The sequence below is a fragment of the Canis aureus genome, chromosome 26 (genome assembly GCF_053574225.1).
Source record: "Canis aureus isolate CA01 chromosome 26, VMU_Caureus_v.1.0, whole genome shotgun sequence".
Taxonomy (NCBI): domain Eukaryota; kingdom Metazoa; phylum Chordata; class Mammalia; order Carnivora; family Canidae; genus Canis; species Canis aureus.
This window is the reverse complement of record NC_135636.1, coordinates 38,591,904-38,611,658: the sequence shown is the minus strand read 5'-3', so window position 1 is coordinate 38,611,658 and position 19,755 is coordinate 38,591,904. Positions and strand designations below refer to the sequence as shown.

At 47.8% G+C, this 19,755-nt stretch overlaps 1 protein-coding gene across 1 annotated transcript; it reads left to right on the top strand.

The window, feature by feature from the left end:
- Nucleotides 1-52: 52 nt before the first annotated feature.
- Nucleotides 53-15,019, top strand: WFDC3 (WAP four-disulfide core domain 3). Its single transcript, XM_077873407.1, has 7 exons — nt 53-163; nt 2,518-2,835; nt 3,313-3,444; nt 4,047-4,193; nt 12,678-12,809; nt 14,028-14,212; nt 14,791-15,019. The coding sequence occupies exons 2-6, from the start codon at nt 2,757-2,759 to the stop codon at nt 14,210-14,212; spliced, it is 675 nt and encodes a 224-aa protein (XP_077729533.1). The 5' UTR covers nt 53-163; nt 2,518-2,756; the 3' UTR covers nt 14,791-15,019.
- Nucleotides 15,020-19,755: the final 4,736 nt, after the last annotated feature.

Below are 19,755 nucleotides of genomic sequence, written 5' to 3'. Positions count from 1 at the left end.
TGACGTCATTGGAGGGCGCCGCGAGCCGGCCCGGAAGCGCGACGCGGCGAGCCGCGGGGTTTCCATGGGAACCGCAAGGCCGCGTCCCGCTGGGGCCCGGAAGCAGGCAGGCGCTGTAAGGCGCGCGGCGGGGGCTTCTTCTGCGGCCCGGCCGGCTCCTCGGGTGCGGACTGTGGGTATTTGGCCCGGGAGCGCTCCCCGCTGGGCCAAGGCGGGTGGAGAAGTGCGGGGCAGGAGGACGAGAGCGGGCTCTCGGGGCTGGAGCTTAGGTGCGGAGGGGAGCACAGCGGGGCCCGCAGTTCAGTCTTTGAAAGCCGTAGAGTGCGCCTAATGCGGGGACCCGAAAATTCAAGAGGGGGTCTGGCCCATGCCCTTCCAAACACCCACCGGGTCCCTCGAGGCCTAGGCTCCAGGGGATGCCTCTTGCATCTAAAGGCATCATAATGAAGGTTGGGTCTTGGCCCGTGGACTCTCCCAAGCCCCAGCGACCTGGGCTTCTCTCTCCAGGAAGGTGATCCTGGGATGGGCGGGGATGCAGAGGTTTAACAGCTATGGAGTTTCGCAAAGCTCCCCTTAGCTCTGGCTTAGAGGTAGGATGTCCGTAAATAGAACTGGATCGATTTACGGGTAGTAGAGAAAGTTCCTTTTCCCAGGTCACAATGTGGAATAGTAAAAAGTACATGAGTTTTTATTTGTATTTTGTTTATTCATGAGAGACCGAGAGAGGCAGAGACATAGGCAGAGGGAGAAGCAGGCTCCCTGGAGGGAGCCCGATGAGGGACTCCATCCCTGGACTGGGATCAGGACCTGAGTCAGAGGCAGACGCTCAACCGCTGAGCCACCCAGGCGCCCCAGTACCTGAGTTTTTAATGTAGAAAGATATGAGTTCAAATCCAGCATGATATGGTGATTAAGAATATTGACTATGGAATTGGTCTGCCTGCCTTTGGTCTACCACCCTCTGTGTGATCCAGGTTTCTTTCTGTGCCTCAGTTTCCCTATCTGTAGAGTGGGGACAATGGTACCTAACTAATAGGGTTGCACTTAAGGATTAAGTGAGCTAATTCATGTGAAGAACTCTGGCACAGGTAAACCCCCAAGCAATGCTATCTGTCACTGCTATTATTAAATTCCAGTAACCACCATTTACTAGCTTTATGACGTTGGTCATTCTTTCTCAACCCCTCTGAACCAGTTTTCTTACCTCTGCAAGATTATTGTGAGGATTAAAATAGATAATACATATAAAGCACATGTTAGGTTATCAACAAATGTTAATTATCTCCATGGTCCAATATCAACCTTAAAACAATAAGGCAACTCTTTGGCACCAAACTCTGGCTCTATAGTGGATATTTTTGCTTTATTTTTATTTTATTATTATTTTTTAAAGATTTTATTTATTCATAGAGACAGAAAGAGAGGGGCAGAGACACAGGCAGAGGGAGAAGTAGGCTCCTTACAGGAAGCCTGACGTGGGACTCATCCGGGGTCTCCAGGATCACACCCCAGGCTGCAGGTGGCGCTATACCGCTGCGCCACCAGGGCTGCCCTATTTTTTATTTTTTTTTAAAATATTTTGTTTATTTGTCACATAGAGAGAGGCAGAGACATAGGAAGAGGGAGAAGTCGTCTCCCTGTGGGGAGCCCAATGCAGGACTTGATCCTAGGAGCCCGGGATCACAACCTGAGCCAAAGGCAGTTGCTCAACCACTGAGCCACCCAGGTGCCCCGAGATTTTTGCTTTAAGCCTTGAATTTCCTCTGCTCTTTAATCTTACTGGGCCAAGCAACGTCAGTGGATACCATTAAATATCATGTCTGACCAAAGTCATCATGGACAGGACATGTCAACAGTACAGATAAAAGTAAAACGAAATAGAAGAAGAGGAGATAAAGTAAGGGAGTATAGATGGTCTAGACTACTTGAATCATAGCAACTTCTTTTTGGTTCTGTCAGCTAGCCTTCATGCAATCCAAAAATGGCCTGAATGGGCTAGATGGACCAAGATGTAGGTGTTTGGTGCATTTGTATTAGTTCTGAACAAACTCACATACGGTTTTGCTGTAGTTTTTTTTTTTTTTTTTTAAGATTTTATTTATTTATTCGAGAGAGAGAGAGAGAGAAAGAGAGGCAGAGACACAGGCAGAGGGAGAAGCAAGCTCCATGCAGGAAAGCTCAATGTGGGGCTTGATCCTGGTCTCCAGGATCAGGCCCCAGGGCCGAAGGCAGCACTAAACTGCTGAGCCACCCCAGCTGCCCCTTTCTGATGTTTTCTAAGTAGTCTGCTCCACTCTGTTTTTTGGATTGCTAGGAGCCACACCGCATTTTGTTAGTTTGGTTATGATTAAGTCCTGTCTTTGGTCCTTCCCTCTGTCTCTTTGGCTGCAGCTGTGTCCTTCCAAAGCCCTTTAGGGCTTTCTTTGATCCTTAATCCAGTGGCCATCCCTTCATTTCCCCAGCTACCAACCAGGTTCCTTATCCCTGCCCATGAGTGTTGTGTATATTGCATTACAGAGTTTGATCACCATCATCACATGTGCCCTTTGGGAGTGCCAGGCATTTTCCCACACACCAGCAACCACTTTTCTTCTTGTCCGGAGAAGACGTCCTTGGGGAATATTGCGAAAGGGAAGACTTTGGGGCTGGGTTTGGGCCAGTCTCCTAGTCCTGCCCTTCCCTTGATTGATGCTCTGGGTGAGGTGTACACCTCCGGCCTGGACTGAGCGCTCATCTCAACTCTCCGCGCCATCATCATGTCTAGCTGCTGCTTCTTCCTGAAGGCACTTCTTGCTCTTGGGTCCCTGACATCCTGGGTGGCTGCAGGAGAGCATGGTGAGCTATTATGTGGGATCCCTGGCTGACAGTAACAGAAAATGACTAAGAATAAGTCATCCCTTTCCTCATCCTGGAGTGAGAGTCCTCATTTGTGGAGATGGTCATATCTGTAGGTCAGGATTGGATGCACAGATTCTCAGGACAGCTTGACAGGGTAGGTCTTCTTGGTTTTCTTTACTCTCTCTGGACAAGGAGGTAGGACTTCCAGTCTGGCTTACTAGAGGTTCTAGCTGTTCCCTAGTGCTCTTTAAATGTGAACAGGATCAACCCCAACCTTTCCTTCTCTTTATTTACAAAGTGGCTGGACATTCAGTAGTGGTTAGGTGAGTGTCAGGGGTTGTGTTGGGGGAGGGGAAAGGTACTTTGGATAGGAAAGTTTGGAGAGGTTGAACATCCTTGAAGTGCACTTGGCTTCTATACCCCATCTTTTGAGGCTTAGCCAGTCACTCCAACCTTGTGTGATATCTTTTGCAGTGAAAGAAGGAGAATGCCCTCCTGATAAGAACCCATGTAAAGAGCTGTGCCAGGGGGATGAATCGTGTCTGGCTGGGCAGAAGTGCTGCAGCACTGGCTGTGGTCGGGTCTGCCAAGGAGGCATTCCAGAGGGTATGTTGACTGGAGGGGCAAAATCCAAGTGTGCTTCCTGACCTTGCCTCTGGGCTAGAAAGACCCAGAGAGCCTCCAACCTCCTAGATAGGCTCTTGAAATCTAGCTTGCCTGAAGTGCCTCATCTCCATTTTGGTGTTTCTTCTTCAATCACTGAGTCCTCAGTTCTTTGTCTTCTATCAGGAAAGAACACACAACTGACGATCTCTTTTATTTGAACTCAGGGCTCCTGCGAAGGCTGGAGGGCAAAGTTGTGAGGGGAAGCCTGTTAGAGGTAGTTATCAAAAGAGTAGACCCCGAGCCAGGCTGAATAAGACTTAAACAGCCCTTTACCTCGATTTCCTCATCTGTAAAATGGGGATAATTGTTTGCACCTCTTGGAATTGCTGTGAGTTTCAAATGAGAGGTTCCTGGCACAAAGTGAACTCAGTAAATGTGAGCTCTTATCATTGTTACTGTCTCTGCTGTAGCGCCAGGGTTGAGAGTCCCAAAGAAGCTCAGGGGTTCCTTCCTTTAAATCTCCCTTTTGCTACACCTATGGGTGCCACCAGGCACTTCTCTCTCTCTCTTCTCTTTATGGCTGTCTCCCTTTTTTGCTACAGGGAGGAAAGGAGATTGCCCCAGGGCTGTTCGGAAACAATCCTGTTTTCAAAGGTGCGTCACTGATGAGACTTGTCCGGGTATAAAGAAATGCTGCACGTTTGGCTGCAACAAGAGCTGTGTGGTCCCAGTCCCTAAGCCAAAGCTGGGTAAGAAACACTACCCCGGGGCCCATGGGCTCTTTGGCCTGAGTGCTTCTTTCTCAAATAAGCCTGCACCATCTTATTGTTGGTTTTACTTTACTTTGAACAACAAAAATTAAGTGGCTGCCATATTCTGAGAACTTTTCTAAAAAATGATAGACAAAGGGTCAGCCATTGATGATCTGGGAATGGGGTCCAGGCAGGCAGAGGAGGCTGCTAGAAGGAGGATCGTGGCATGCAGAACTTTCTGCTCTATTGCTTGCCTCCTCTTTTGGTCCCTGAGAGGCCTCCAAAAGGTATCAGAAATTGATGATGCATCTTCCGTAGCTTCCCCTTCTCATTTCCCTCTTGTTTCTGGATTTTTATGGTTTATTTGCTTGTTTGTGCTTCCACATATATTTTGTTATCATATTGTCCATCACTACCCCCTTCCTCTCAAATAGGAGGGCTGCTTTTATTGGAGAGGTGTTAGATGTATAAATTAATTTCAGGGGTGCCTGAGTGGCTCAGGTTAATTATCTGTCTTCAGCTCAGGTCATGATCCCAGGGTTCTGGGAGCCCAACGTGAGCTCAGCAGGGAGCCTGCTTCTCCCTTTCCCTCTGCTACTTTCTCCTCCCATGCTCTTTCTCTCTCAAATTAATAAATCTTAAAAAAATTAATTTAGGGAAAGCTGACATTTTTATGTGAATCTTTATGTCTTCCCATTGTCCATGTGCATTTGGTGTATTTCAGGGTATTTTATAGTTTTCAAATACTTCTTGATAAGTTAATGCCTAAGTTGTTTTATTTTTTTCTCATCTGCATTAAATGAGGTCTTCATTTACACCTTCCATTATGTTTTCTAAAAAACCGGAACCATTCTCTCTGAGGGCATATGGCAGCTATTCCAGTAGAAAAGCCTAGATTTTGGTAATCAGAGAGCTGGGTTCAAGCCTGAGGCTCACCAGTTACTGGCCAGCAGGTCCCTGGCCAAGTGTCTTCTGCTTCCCCGAGCCTCAGTTCCCTTCTTTGTAAAATGGAAAGAATGAGCCTTGGAGGTTGTTGTAAAGATTCAAAGTGGGTAAAGTGTTTAGCCCTCAGGAGACATCAGCTTCCTTCCTGTTGCCTGCTAAGGTGGGCTTTATTAGGAGTGCAGTTGCTTACCAGCCCCTTTTATCAAGAACAAGGATTCCTCTTCCTGTGGAAGACTCTGGAACTCCACAGCATGTGACCACCTCTTTCTTTCCAGCCAAACCTCCCCAGGTAGCGGGCCTCTTCTCTGGACCTTGTGGGGCTGTGTTTGGCTTGGACAGCTCTCTTGGGCTCCCTGCCCATAAGAGAGAATAGAGGGTTGTACTCCTTGCCAGGACTCTTGCGGCCCAGCTTTGGAACCAGAGCCTGGGAACCTGTGTCAGGCCAGTCACTCACTGCCAGCCTGTAAGGCCCAGCACAGTCTTCCAGTGTGTGAGGCTGATGGCTGAGTCATGGGGGCTGAGGGTGAGGCTGGCACCTAGGCCAGGCCCTTTGTGAGCTGCTCTGGGCCTTGGCCAGCCCAGATGGGGCTTCTTCTTTCCTTGGAGCCAGGCAGCCTGCAATAGTGACCTCCCTGCAGATCTCCCAGAGTGTACTTACTGGCTGAGCGGGCGTCCTAGTCTGGTGAGAGTAGTTAATGACCTGTCTACGGCTCCAGGCCTGGGCTGAGCTACTCCATGGGACAGGAAGCTGTCAGTCCTGGGCTCTGAACAGTTCCTGCTTTCCCTCGGCTCTGACATTGCCAGAGGTTTACGTAGCCAGTGCTAGTCTATTTGGTAAGGTGGAGGGACAGGCTGGCTGAGGGTTCAGAGTAGACCCTGGGACCTGCTCAGGTGGGGCAGTTCTGGTTTGAGCATGCAAGTGAACCTTGGCTTCTAACTGCTTGCTGTGTGGCCTCAGGCAAATCCTTTTCATCTCTCTGAACCTCACCTTTGTCCTCTGTACAGTGGAGATAAGCTTATTTACCTCAAAGAGTGATAATTTGGTGTCTTAGTCCTTTGGGCTGCTAGAACAGAATTCCATAGACTGGGTGGCTTATGAATAACAGAAATTTATTTCTTATAGTTCTGGAGGCTGAGAAGCCCAAGGTTAAGGTGCCAGCAGATTCAGTGCCTGGAGAGAGCCAGCTTCCTGGTTCACATACTACCATGTTTTCACTGAGCCCTTACACGGTGAAAGGGCAATATGAGCATTGTCCTATTCATGGGGGCCCCCCTCCCAAAGCACGCATCTCTGAAACTCATATTAGGGGTTAGATTTCAAGACATGAATCCTGGGGGAACACAACATTCAGCCTGTATCATACAGTTTAGAAGACTGTATTTTATTTTATTTTAATTTATTTATTTTTAAAATATTTTATTTTTTTATTCATGAGAGAGGCAGAGACATAGGCAGAGAGAGAAGCAGGCTCCCTACAGGGAGCCTGATGCAGGACTCAATCCTGGGACTCCAGGATCATACCCTGAGATGAAGGCAGATGCTCAACCACTGGGCCACCCAGGCATCCCAAGAAGAAATTTATTTTAAAAGCCTATAGAAAGCCTGCCAAATAATGCTCAGCAGCTCATGCTGTGATGCGCAGCACCTCTCTGCTCACGTTCCCTCCTGCCATCTGAAGTCAGATCTGTGTGTCCCCTCCCTCACTACTTATCAAGTGTCTGCAGCTGACATTATGTGTGTCTGGTGTGAGCAAGGCAGCCGAGGTTATAAATAATAGGCAGAGATTGTGATGAGAGCTGTGAGGAAAATCAAAGAGAGCTATAGGGGAGGTGTCATTTTAACCTGCAGGATGAGAGAGAGCTGGCTGTAGGGTGTGTGAAGAGTAGGAAAGAGCTTACTGATTCAAGGAAGTGAAAGGAGGTCAGTGGAGTTGGAGAAAAGAGAAAGGGAAGGAGGAGGAAAGTGGCTCCGGTTAGGGAGAGTCCAGACCTCCAGTGAGTCTCTGGGGCCTCTGTCAAAGCCCTTGTTCTAAGTGCACTGGGAAGCCTTTGCAAGGCTTATGAAAGCAGAGAGGAGAGGCCTAGTCTGGTTTTCGTTTTACTTTATTTTATTTTATTTATTAATTTTAAAGATTTTATTTATTCATGACACACACAGAGAGAGAGAGGCAGAGACACAGGCAGAGGGAGAAGCAGGCTCCATGTAGGGAGCCTGATGTGGGACTCGATCCCGGGGCCCCAGGATCACATCCCAGGCCAAAGGCAGTGCTAAACTGCTGAGCCACCCTGGCTGCCCTGTTTTACTTTATTTAAAAAGATTTTATGTATTTATTTTATATATATATATATATATAGAGAGAGAGAGAGTGTGTGCTAGCAGGAGGAGGAGCAGAGGCAGAAGGAGAGGGAGATAATTTCCAGTGGACTCCATACTGAGCACAGAGCCCAGTGCAGGGCTGGATTGCATGCCCCAAGATCACGACCTGGGCCAAAAGTAACAGTTGGACACTTAACTGCCCAAGTTACCCAGGTGCCCCTTGGTTTTAATTAATTAGTTAGTTAATTTTATTATTTTTAAAGATTTTACTTATTCATGAGAGACACAGAGAGGCAGAGACATAGGCAGAGGGAGAAGCAGGCTCCCCGTGGAGAGCCTTATGCAGGACTCGATCCCAGAACCCCGGGATCACAACCTGACCAAAGGCAGACACTCAACCACTGAGTCACCAAGGTGCCCCTGGTTTTCTTTTTTTCAAATATATGTATATTTTATTTATTTTAAAATAAGCACTCTGTTGGTGTGTGAAGAAGAGATGGAGACAAATGTAGCAGATGGCAGGCCCATTAAGAGGCGGTTGAGGCAGGCTTGGTGGGGGAGGTGCTTAGACCAGGGTGGTGATGGTGTGGACAGGGAAAAGTGACAGACTTGGAGTACTTTTAAGGTAGAGTTGACAAGACTAAGTGAAGAAATAAGTGGATGTGTGTGCTGAGGGAGAGGAAGTGTCAAGAGCTGTACTAAAGTGTTTGTCTTGAGTAGTTGAGTGATGGGAGGTCTTGGAGGCAAGAGGTTTTGGAGCAAAGATGCAGATTACAGCCTAAGAGACGACTCTCCTTTGGCTACCTTAAGGTGCCTCCCCTCCCCCATGAAACCCAGTGACCCATTGTTTTGCTTATTACAACCTGTGAATTATATCCTTTGGGTGGATGGATGGCCTGGGCTTCCTGTGTGTTTGGATGACCTTTTCCTGAAACCTCACTGCTGGTTGTTCAGAGAAGACTTAACATAGCAGGCTTGAGATTGATATTCTTAGAAAGGTCTACTTGCAAGACCGGCCTTGACTGGCTTCTGGGAACTTAGATTTTGAAAGTGTTCCTACTACCCTAACTGGTAAGAATCATACCTGCTAGGGCAGCCCTGGTGGTGCATCGGTTTAGCGCCGCCTGCAGCCTGGGGTGTGATCCTGGAGACCCAGGATCGAGTCCCACGTTGGGCTCCCTGCATGGAGCCTGCTTCTCTCTCTGCCCGTGTCTCTGCCTCTCTTTCACTCTCTCTGAATAAATAAATAAGTAAATCTTAAAAAAAAAAAAAAAAAAAAAGAATCATATCTGCTAAGCAGAGAGTGCCCAATAAAAACCCCAGGTCTCTAATGAACTTCCCTGGTTGACAACCCTTCACACTGTGTTGTCATGACTTATAGGAATCCACTAGAAGGGACCCCTGGGTGGCGCAGCGGTTTGGCGCCTGCCTTTGGCCCAGGGCGCGATCCTGGAGACCCGGGATCGAATCCCACATCGGGCTCCCGGTGCATGGAGCCTGCTTCTCCCTCTGCCTGTGTCTCTGCCTCTCTCTCTCTCTCTCTCTCTCTCTCTCTGTGACTATCATAAATAAATAAAAATTAAAAATTAAAAAAAAAAAAAAAAAAAAGGAATCCACTAGAAGAGGACTCATGGAAGCTTGTGCTTGATTTCCTCTAGACTTTGCCTCATGCATCCTTTCCCTGAGATGATTTTGCTTTATATCTTTTCCTGTAATATAGCGTGGTCATGAGTACAACTGTATACTGAGTCTTGTGAGTCGTAACACATCACCCAACCTAGGAGTTGTCTTGGAGACTCCCAACACACTGGTTTCTTGCTAGGTTTTACTAATCCCTGCAATTCTCTACCACTGGGTCTTCACTTTTGTCAGAATACAGCTGAATGAGTCCTAGCTATTTCTTTTTAAAAATATTTTATTTATTTACTTTGAGGGTGGAGGGGGGGAGGGGAAGAGGGAGATGGAGAAGCTGAGCAGGGAACCTGAGACCCAGGGGGCTCTATACCCAGGACCCTGAGACCATGACCCAAGTGGGACGCAGATGCTTAACTGACTGAGCCATCCAGGTGCCCCATGACTGAGTCTCAGCTCTTGTTCTTGTGTAATCCTTGTAGAGTGTAGGGAATCATAATGAGTGGCTTAAAGGACCACATCATTGGTCCTAGTGTCAGAGCTGGGAATTTGGGAACCAATTCTGCCACCATTGACCTCAGGCCAATCCTACCCCTTTCCTGGCTGGCTGGCTGGCTGTCTATTTGCAAGAGGAGTAGGTTTGATAACTCAGAGAGTCCTTGGCTTAAGAAGTTTTGGGATTTCACTTTTCAACTAGCGCCACTGTCCTTCCCTCAGATATAGTGGAAGGTTACAGCTGGGGTAATAGTAAAGTCTAAGAGTATTTCCTGGGCTTCAGCTTTTTATTCCACCTTTTTTTTTTGGTGATATCTTGGGTCTTGGGATAGGGATATATTTGCAGGGTGGGGATGACCATTCCCATTCTGACTCTCATTCCTGTTTGTCATCCTGATTCCTGGTAAGATAACTGTGAGGTGCCTGGAAACCATGTGGTATGAGGAACTGAGCTTACCTAGTTTGGGAAAGCTGAGACAGTGAGAGGCAGAGGATCCTGTCTAGGCTGATGGCACAAGCCATGTTTTCACAAGGTCTCTGGACATAGGACCTGGACCAATGGACAGAACTTCTAGACAGCCAGATTTCAGTTGAGGATAAAGTGTAAGGATGGGGGTGCCTGGGTGACTCAGTTGGTTAACTGACTCTTGATTTAGGCTCAGGTCATGGTCTCAGGGTCATGAGATTGAGCCGTGCATTAGGCTCTGTGCTCAGTGTGGGGTCTGCCTGAGGTTCTCTCTCACTCTCCCTCTGTCCCTCCTGCTCATGTGCTCTGTCTTTCTCAAATAAATAAATTAATCTTTAAAAAAAAAGTATAATGATGGCATAGTCTGGCTTGGAGGTTGTGAGGCCCCCTGAATTCCAGCATTTGAGCTGAGAGTAGGGAATTATTTGGCAGGGATTCAGGCATCAGACATGGGTGATGTAGTGGGTGGCCATGGTGGGCACTGGTCAAAGGACGCGTTCTGACCCCCAGGGCTTCAGCCTATTCCCCAAGAGTCTCTTCACTGTCTAGTATTTGACACAACCCCAGGGACCTCAAGGAAGTCTGGCCTGGAAGAGAGTAGAGGTTTGGTCTTTATGCCTGGTCCTCAGTATGAGGGCAGAGAGCAGAGTGCTCCTGGTATTGGTCACTTTAGGGCCAAGCTCAGCAAAATGGTATTTGGGAAGTGTTCTGCTCAGTGTAATTCCATGAAAAGTTAAAGTTGCTAGGTTTTTTCCACCAGAGAGATTTTTTTTTTAATGCCCCCAGCCTTCTCAACTGTGGGATGAAAGACTTTGCTCTTTGTTAAATAGATTTTAGTGTTCATCTGGCAGGTGGGGAGGTGTGGAGGGCTACATCTGGCAGTGACCATATTTTCTGGATTAGAAAATAAGATTTGATGTGATCTGACAATGGCATAGAACCTTTGAAATAGGGGCTGTTCAGGAAAATCCTGTGATGCAGGGTTATTAGACCATGATTGTTTAGCTGTACGTGTTTTCCTTGGAGTCCAACACTTGCCTTTTCCATCATGGCAGACTTCCCAGAGCCAGACATATGCAATTATTACATGTCCCTACTCAAGGGCACTGGGCCAGTCCTGCGTTGGTTTTCTACAATGCTTTTAATAGCCTGCCTCTTCTTTTCTCTACTTAAAAAAACCTGAAATAAACACTGAGATGAATGAGTCGTGGCAAGTCAATTTGGCTTGGATGAGGCTTCCTAGGGAGTGCCTGCACCAGAGGACCTGGCCTGGTGCCTGCATGTTTTAAGGATGGTGTAGTAGAAAGAGTGCTTCCTTGCAAACCAAGAGGCTGAGTTTTGTCCTGCTTTCCTGCTGACTCACTCTGTAGTTCTGGGCAAACCCCTTCTCTTCTCTGAGCCTTATTATCTTCAGAGGGGTGGTGAAGGAGTGCATCATGGATGTGCTTGACTCTGTACAACAGAAAATTAACCAAATAGGGATTCATTTTTCTCATATAAGAAGTCCTGAAGTAGGGACCAGGGCTGGGGTGGTGGCTCCATGATGCTAACAAGGATGAGGTTGTTTATTTTCCTTCTCCTTTGCATTCCATAGCTCCATCCTCAGTCTAGTTGCCCCCCATGGTTGAAAGAAGACGGCTCTATCTCCCTGTGTTATGTCTGTCTTTGCACTGGAAGAAAGAGAAGCCAGGGGGCAGTTTGAAAGGTGCATTTTCTGGGTCAGAATGCAAAAGTTTTCCCAGCTTATGTCTTAGTTTGTAGTCTCTCCTAGTTACAAGGTAATTTGGGGAAGCAAATCATTGTAGCTGGCCAGGCTCATTGCCTCACAACAAACCTGCGGTTTTATTAGCAGGTGTTTCAGTTATCCATGGCTGCATAACAAGCACTCTCCAAACTTAGTGGCTTATGATAACAGCATTTGACTCTTTCTCACAGCTGGCCCAAACAGGCTCAGCTCGGCAGTTCTTATAGCCACATGGCACAGCTAGGTCACTCACGTAGCTGCATGTAGCTGGTAGCTCAGCCGGGAAGTTGATGATGGCTGGACCTTTCAGGATGCTTCTCTTCATCTAGCTTATCTCATCATTCCACAGTTGAGCCCAAGCTGCTTCATAGTGTAGCAGCCTGTTTCCAAGGGGGGGGGGGGGGGGGCGCTGTTTCCCAAGCCCCAATATACAAGTGCTTATCCAGCCTTTGCTCTCATCACACTTGATGGTGTCCTGTTAGTCAAAGCAAGTCACACAGTCCAGCCCAGAGACAATATAGGAGGTGTGGTTCACTGGGGACCACCACCATGGATGTCTACCACAGGAAGGGGGGAGAAAGAGTGAATATGGGGTGGGCAATAGGTCTGTTTGCCACAGTAGGTTAGAGCTCAATAGTGTTTTCCAGACTGTGAGTCTTGAGATTAGTTTAGTAGTTGAGGACCAGCATTTGAAAAAATACATAGAAAGACTATAGAGTATATTGATATATGTACATATATATATATATATAAAGTTTAAGCATGTCTATGGATTAATATACACAATGAAGAATGTAATTTTGCACTCAAGAATCACAATGAAAACAACTGGAAACACTGGACTTGAACACCTCTGGGCCCCATGCTCTGATTCTATTGCAGAGTCTGGTGGTGAATGTCCTGCTGACCCCCTTCCATGTGAGGAGCTATGTGACAGGGATGAGTCCTGTCCCCAGGGGCAAAAATGCTGTAGCACCGGCTGTGGGCACGCCTGCCGCGGAGACATTAAGGGAGGTATGTTGGCTCCTTGGGGAAGAAATCCTTGAGTTCCACGGTTGGTTGGGGAGGGAGCTGTTGGTGGCCTTATTGTCTTTCCCTTCCTGGGGGGAGTCAGAGTTCTCATCCTTCCTGTCCTCCTAGCCTCCAGCCCAAAGCCACCCTTCCTCCTCAGGCTCCGGAGCCCATGCTGGCATTTTAAGAACTAGGGGAAGGCAGTGTGGGTTAGTAGGAAAAGTTCTGAGGTTGGAAGACTGGTAGCATGGCTGCTGGTCTTGGTCCCACTGCTGACTGGCTCTGTGGCCTTGGGGAAGCAAACTCTCATTGAGCCAGTTTCTTCCTCAGTAAAATGAGGGAACTGCCCAAGATCATGGTTTTCTGACCAAATTCTTAGGAACATATCTGCAACAGATAAAAGCATTCCTGATCTGATTTCTTTGTTTCAAAAAATATATATTTAAAACAAATCCATATTTATGAATGCTCCTTTTATACCAGGTGCTGTGAAACTTCCATTTCAGAATCACTGTCTCAGGTGTGTGTGTGTGTGTGTGTGTGTGTGTGTTTTAAAGATTTTATTTATTTATTCATGAGAGACACAGGCAGAGGGAAAAGCAGGCTCTTTGCAGGGAGCCCAATATGGGATTTGATCCCCAGACCTCAGGATCACAACCTGAGCCAAAGGCAGATGCTCACCTGCTGAGCCACCCAGGCATCCCTCAGATGTGGTTTTTAGACAACATGTAGATTCCCAGGCAGTGTTCAAGGTTCTGAAGACATATTCTTGAAATTATGTAGTTTATCAGGGAAGGTAGATCAGATCAGGAATTGTAATAAATCCTGATGAGAGGAGCACAACCCAGGGCACCAAGCCTTGTCTGGGATGGCAGAGGAGGCCTCCCTGAGGAAGTGACCCTGAGAAGCCCAGGCAGAGGGGAGAGAGAAGGGGGCTCCTTGGCACCCCACCCAGCCCCACACACAGAGATATCAAACCCAGGGACCTCTGGGGAACTCTATGGGGTATCATTTGAAAAGTTTTAGTCCAGATGTTCTCGTGGGCCCTACCGATTTTCAGAGGCTCTAGCTTCCAGGTTTCCCAGGCAGATCTTTGGTTAAGATCTAGTTACAGTCAGGGATGGATTTCTCTGGAACTTCCAGGTCTCAGTTGTAGCCAGGAACTTGGAGTGGGTGGAGCCGACCGTCCTGTCTCTTTACCTGTGCCTGTTTATCCTGCAGGGCGGGGTGGTGATTGTCCAAACATTTTGGTGGGCCTGTGCATTGTTGGCTGCATGATGGATGAGAACTGCCAGGCTGGGGCAAAATGCTGCAAGTCAGGCTGTGGCCGCTTCTGTTTCTCTCCAGTTCTGCCACCAGAACCAGCCATGAACTCCAACTGGACCTCAGGTCTGATTCTGCATTAGGTGAGTATGGTCTGTCATCACTGATAATAACTGAACTGCTATGTGTAGAGCACTGGGTTAGGTGCTGGGTAGGGGATTTCAGAAGGTCAAGACAAAGTTCTAGTTGGGGAAAAAGATCCTATGTCACAGATGAGAACCCTTTTTTATTGACATCATGGTCTTCTAGGCTCTCAGAGTGGGTATGCCTCCTTGGTAGTTTTTCCCACCTGAAGCCGGATTTGATCTGGGCCTTAGAGGCTAGGCAGGATGTGACAAAGGGAGGACAGCACAGAGAGCATGCTGGATGGGTGGTCTGGTGGTTAGCAAAGGCACAAAGGGTGGGATGTATGTGATGTGTTTGGGGAGCGGGGTGGGGTGGGTGAGAGTGGGCTGTTTTTGTGCCAGGAGATATAAGGTTGACATCTGAATGAGGAGAGTCTTCACTGCAAGTTTGGACTGGATTGTCTGGAAAGCAGGACACCATTCAAGGCTCTGGGTAGCAACACATGCCGAACTTCTCTAGGGTAGAGGGGAAACATCTCTAGGATGGGGGGAGCCAGGAGGGCACAGCTTTGACCTGATGTTTCTTCTTTTTGTAGAGAGCCCGATGCCTTAGCTGTCCTGATTTATCCTGAGCTGCTTGGTGACTGCAGGGGGCTTGTTCTGGCTGCCAGGAGAGGGTGATGCCCTGGGGCTGTGAGCCTCGTGGGGGCTCTCGTGGCCCTCTTTGCTCTGCTTCTGTTCCTGCTGCTGCCTTGAGCATGGGAAACAGAGTTGTGGGTTTGGGCAATGGTGTGCAGTGTCCCCAATAAAGACTTTGCTCACCTTCTTGTCTGTGCTGTTTGAGGGCCAGGATGAGGAGAGAGAGCCAGGGGTCTGAGCATGTTTACAGGATTACAGGATTAAGGCAATCCATCCTTTCTGAGAACACCAAACCTGGGTGCTGCTCAGGTAGGTGAGAGCTCAGCCTAGGCTGACTTGTCACAGATGTCTCTCGCAAGCTTCAGGAGTGGGACCATCAGGCTCCTTCTTGGGCCTGCTGACCTTTCTTTTGTTGGAAAGTATGAATGGTGATGGAATGGGGGTGAGCGACTAGTTTACTGTAGTCCCTTGGTTGTTCCCACCTTGGAGTTCCTTCCTTGGGGGCCCGTCCCTTAGCTCTAAGACAGGCAGTTTGTCCTCTCTGGGTAGCTTTGCTGTAGGGAGGGATTGTTCTTAGGGTCTCAGAATATAAACAATTAAAAATAATTTTAAAATGCATACAAAATGGATCACATTCTATGTCTTGGAGAAGTTTATATCATCACATTATTCTTGTAATGGGACACCGTGAAAATAGCTAATTTAACTAGTCATCTCCTGGTGGACATTAATGCTTGTACCTATAAGTGTTGGCCTACTTTTGCAGGTAAATCTGGGGAAATTCTTTGTAGTAGAATTCTAGTTCCTTCAATAGAGCCTGACCCCAAAAAACGCCCTCAATTAGTGTTTGTTGAATGAATGAATATAATCCCTGAGTCTTTCCATTAGGAATTTGTTGAGCTGCAAGTAATAGAAAACCCAACTAATAGTGGCTTAGCCAATAAAGACATTTAATTTTCTCATATTAGATTTCGGAGAGAGGCTATGAGGCTGGTCCAGCAGCTCACCCACAATACTAATGAGCAGACTCCTTCCTTCCTCCTGTACCAATGTCAGTGAGACTGTCACCTGGGATAGTTGCTGCAGATCTGGATGTCATGGCAGGAAGGTTTGTGGTGAGCAGAGTGGTGGAAAGACCTTCACCTCAAATGATATGCTCCATTTTTAAAAAAATATTTATTTGTTCATGAAGACACAGAGAGGCAGAGGGAGAAGCAGAGCGTGATGTGGGACTTGATTCCAGGACTCCAGGATCACAACCTGAGCCAAAGGCAGACACTCAACCACTGAGCCACCCAGGTGCCCCTGGTGAGCTCCTTTTAGTGATGGCGACCATCTTCCCCAGAAGCTGACCCCTCCCCACATTTTCCTCATCCTCTCATTGGCCAGAGGTGTTGCTGCCCGGGAGGACAGAGAAGCAAATGTCTGCAAATAGGAAAGGGAAAATGTGACTGTTCTTAGATTATACATGCTTTATCCTTGAAGCTGAGGGAGGAGCCCACCTGGATATAAAAGTCAAGATTCTATTAGCAAGAAAGAAGGGGAGAATGATTTTGGGGTAGGTAAGTAATGAACTGCGTGTGTTGCATGGGGTCAAAGGATATATATGTTCAAAATGTGGACAGCCACAATAGCCAAACTGTGGAAGGAGCCTCGGTGTCTATCGAAAGATGAATGGATAAAGAAGATGTGGTTAATGTATACAGTGGAATATTAGCCATTAGAAATGACAAATACCCACCATTTGCTTCAACGTGGATGGAACTGGAGGGTATTATGCTGAGTGAAATAAGTCAATCGGAGAAGGACAAACATTATATGGTCTCATTCATTTGAGGAATATAAAAAATAGTGAAAGAGAATAAAGGGGAAAGAAGAAAAAAGAAGTGGGAAATATCAGAAAGGGAGACAGAACATGGAAGACTCCTAACTCTGGGAAACGAACTAGGGGTGGTGGAAGGGCAGGTGGGCGGGGGGTGGGGGTGACTGATTGGCGGACACTGAGGTGCGCACTTGACGGGGTGAGCACTGGGTGCTATTCTGTATGTTGACAAATTGAACACCAATAAAAAATAAATTTATTAAAAAACCCCCCCAAAAACCAAAATGTGGACAGAAATTACTAAGTAGGCAGGGATTTTATAACAAAAAAAAGAATAGTAGTGCTCACCTTGAATATTGCAAAAATATCTTTATAATTCCCAACACTAATGGAAAAAGGTGAGTTACAACTTCAAACAACAACAACAACAACAACAATTTCTAGGTCGTTTGGGTGGCTCATTCTGTTAAGCATCCGACTTAAGTTTCAGCTCAGGTCATGATCTCAGGGATGTGGTATTGAACCCCATGGTGAGCTGAGTCTGCTTAAGACTCTCGCTCCCTCTGCTTGCCCCCTAGATACATAAAAATCTTAAAAAAAGATTTCCACTACCGCTATCTTTTTGTGCCTCTTCTCCCTCTGTTTTCACACTAGCCTGTGAAATTCTGGTTTCTCCTGGGTTCTGAACCAAGGAGAACTGAAAAAGATGAGTAGACATGTCTATGTTGCCTGATGCCAGGAGGAGTGGCTGGCATAAGCATCGCAGTGGCCATCCCAGGGACACTCAGGGCTTCAGGCTCAGTGAAAGGAAGTAGGAGGACCCACCAGGGTCAGTATAATAGGCTGCTAAACTTTTGGTAGGTTCCTCTTCCATGGTTTTGCTTATCATGTTATGATTTATTAAAAAAACAAAACAACACATGCACACCAGCAGTCCTGGGATCTTAAAATACTGCTTTTGATGCAAAACAGCAGTCCTGGGATCTTAAAATACTGCTGGGGTGATTTTCTGTTGGGGGTGGGGCTAAGACTGGAAAGGAAGGCCTGAGCCCCAGCACAGCTCAGGCTGAACACTGGGAGAAAGGTCCCTTCCAGATTTTTCCTCTTCATCGGGGGCAGCCCACTCTGTCCACATAGGAGCAATGACATGGGGAAGGGGGAGGGGAGACAGAGAGAGAGAGAGAGAGAGAGAGAAAGCATGAACTGAAGGGCCGAATTTGACCTTGGGATTGTGTTGGAGTTGGACGTCAAGGATTGAGATGGGGTCCAATTCCATGTCACCCCACCCTCCTCCCAGGCTTTTCTAGGTTGCTTTTCCTACCGTTGTACCCCAAACCAAAGAAGCTATCAGAACCTTTCCTTCCTCAGTTTAAGGACATGTCAGCTTTGGGCCTGGAGGAATAGGCTCAGTGGATCCTGCTCCTATGACGCCCTAATCTTGCACCCTGAAATTAGCCCTGGCCAGATTGAAAAACCACACACACACACTCCTCCCCACATCCTCAGCTTCCTGTGGCTCACCTTAGGGGGTGAAGTCTGAAGCCAGCTCCCCATTCACAGAGGGCCTGGTGAGAGGGAGGGAAGCACAGCTCTGATCAGCAGGTAGCAGGTGTAATAAATCAGGGAGCTACCACAGGATGCTTGTTGAGGGCAGCAGATCTTAGCGCCTGCCCACCCACCAGAGCCTTAGCAGTTTACAGAGAGGCCTTAACGGGGCTCAGTCACAGGCACCTGTCAGAGGGTCTCCACAACACCTTGCTCCCTCAGGCTACATCCTGGCAGATGGCTCCCACTATGGAACGTGAGTGGCGTGAGTGGTGGTACATTCTAAGGGCAGGGAAGGGGAAAGAGCCTCCCATTGCCCTGGGGTCAACAGGGGGTCATGGCCTCTCTGTGGCCTCCAACACTTCCGAACAGTGGGCAGGAATTTCTGGGGCTCTGATATTTCCTGGTCCTCAAGTGTGAGTCACGTGAGATCTGTTCTTTGACCCAAGTCACTGGGTCTTTCTTCATCCCTTTCCTTGACCAACAGCTGGTAGAAACCCCAGGCTGCACACTTGTGTGCCACTTTAGTGATATCACGGGCCCTGGATCCTCTTCCGTGTGCTGCTCTTCTGGGTCTTACTCTCTGGGGGGCATAATGTCATTGGTAGGCGGGATATGTGGGGTGACGTGGCAAGGGAGTGCTCTTGAGGGTGACCTTCCTTTTCCTACCCAAGTTAAGCCCTCTTGTCAAGGGAATTGGTGCCCAGAAGGCCAGATTCCAATAGATTCACAAACATCAGAAAAGAATGAAGAAGTCCCCTGCCAAAGAGTTAACAGCTAACACTGAGTGCCTACCGGGTCCCAAGTGCTGGGCTCAGAACCTGGACATGCAGAGAGGCCCTGGGACGTTCTGTGTCTTCCACACGAGCTAACGAGGAAACCGAGAGCATTTTTTCCACCCCTAAAGATTTATTTATTTATTTATTCATGAGAGACACACACAGAGAGAGGCAGGCAGAGACATAGGCAGAGGGAGAAGCCCTCTGTGATCCCTGGGACTGTGGGATCACACCCTGAGCCAAAGGCGGATGCTCAACCACTGAGCCACCCAGGCGTCCCCCGAGAACGTTTAAATAACTGGCCCAAGGGTGACACTGAGGGTGTCACGGGGTAGTTTGACCCTTGGTCTGTATGACTCCGGCAATTTTGGTACGCTACTTTCTCTCACCGTGAAATGGTGGTAGGCAAGTGGTTTGGGATCAACTGCGACAGTTTGAGAAGTAAGAAAAGAGGGATAGGCAGGGGTAACTCTGGGTGCCAGTCCAGACTGGCTGCATGAGCTGGGGCAGGGTGCTCCCTCTGTAGGGAGGGAGGGAGAGAAGGAGGGAGAGAAGGAGAGGGAGGGAGACTAAGAGAAAGAGAAGGGGATAACCTGAGTTAAAGTCCCTTCCAGCCCTGGGACTCTAGGGCCGAGCAGGTCCCAGGTGGAAGGAGCTTGGCCCTGGAAATCTGTGACCTATTCATACCCTCCCTTTCATCTTTCTCATTCATATTCTGGTCACTCTGCCCTCCTGGTCTTACATAACCATATCGGATAGCAGTTCTTGAATTGTTT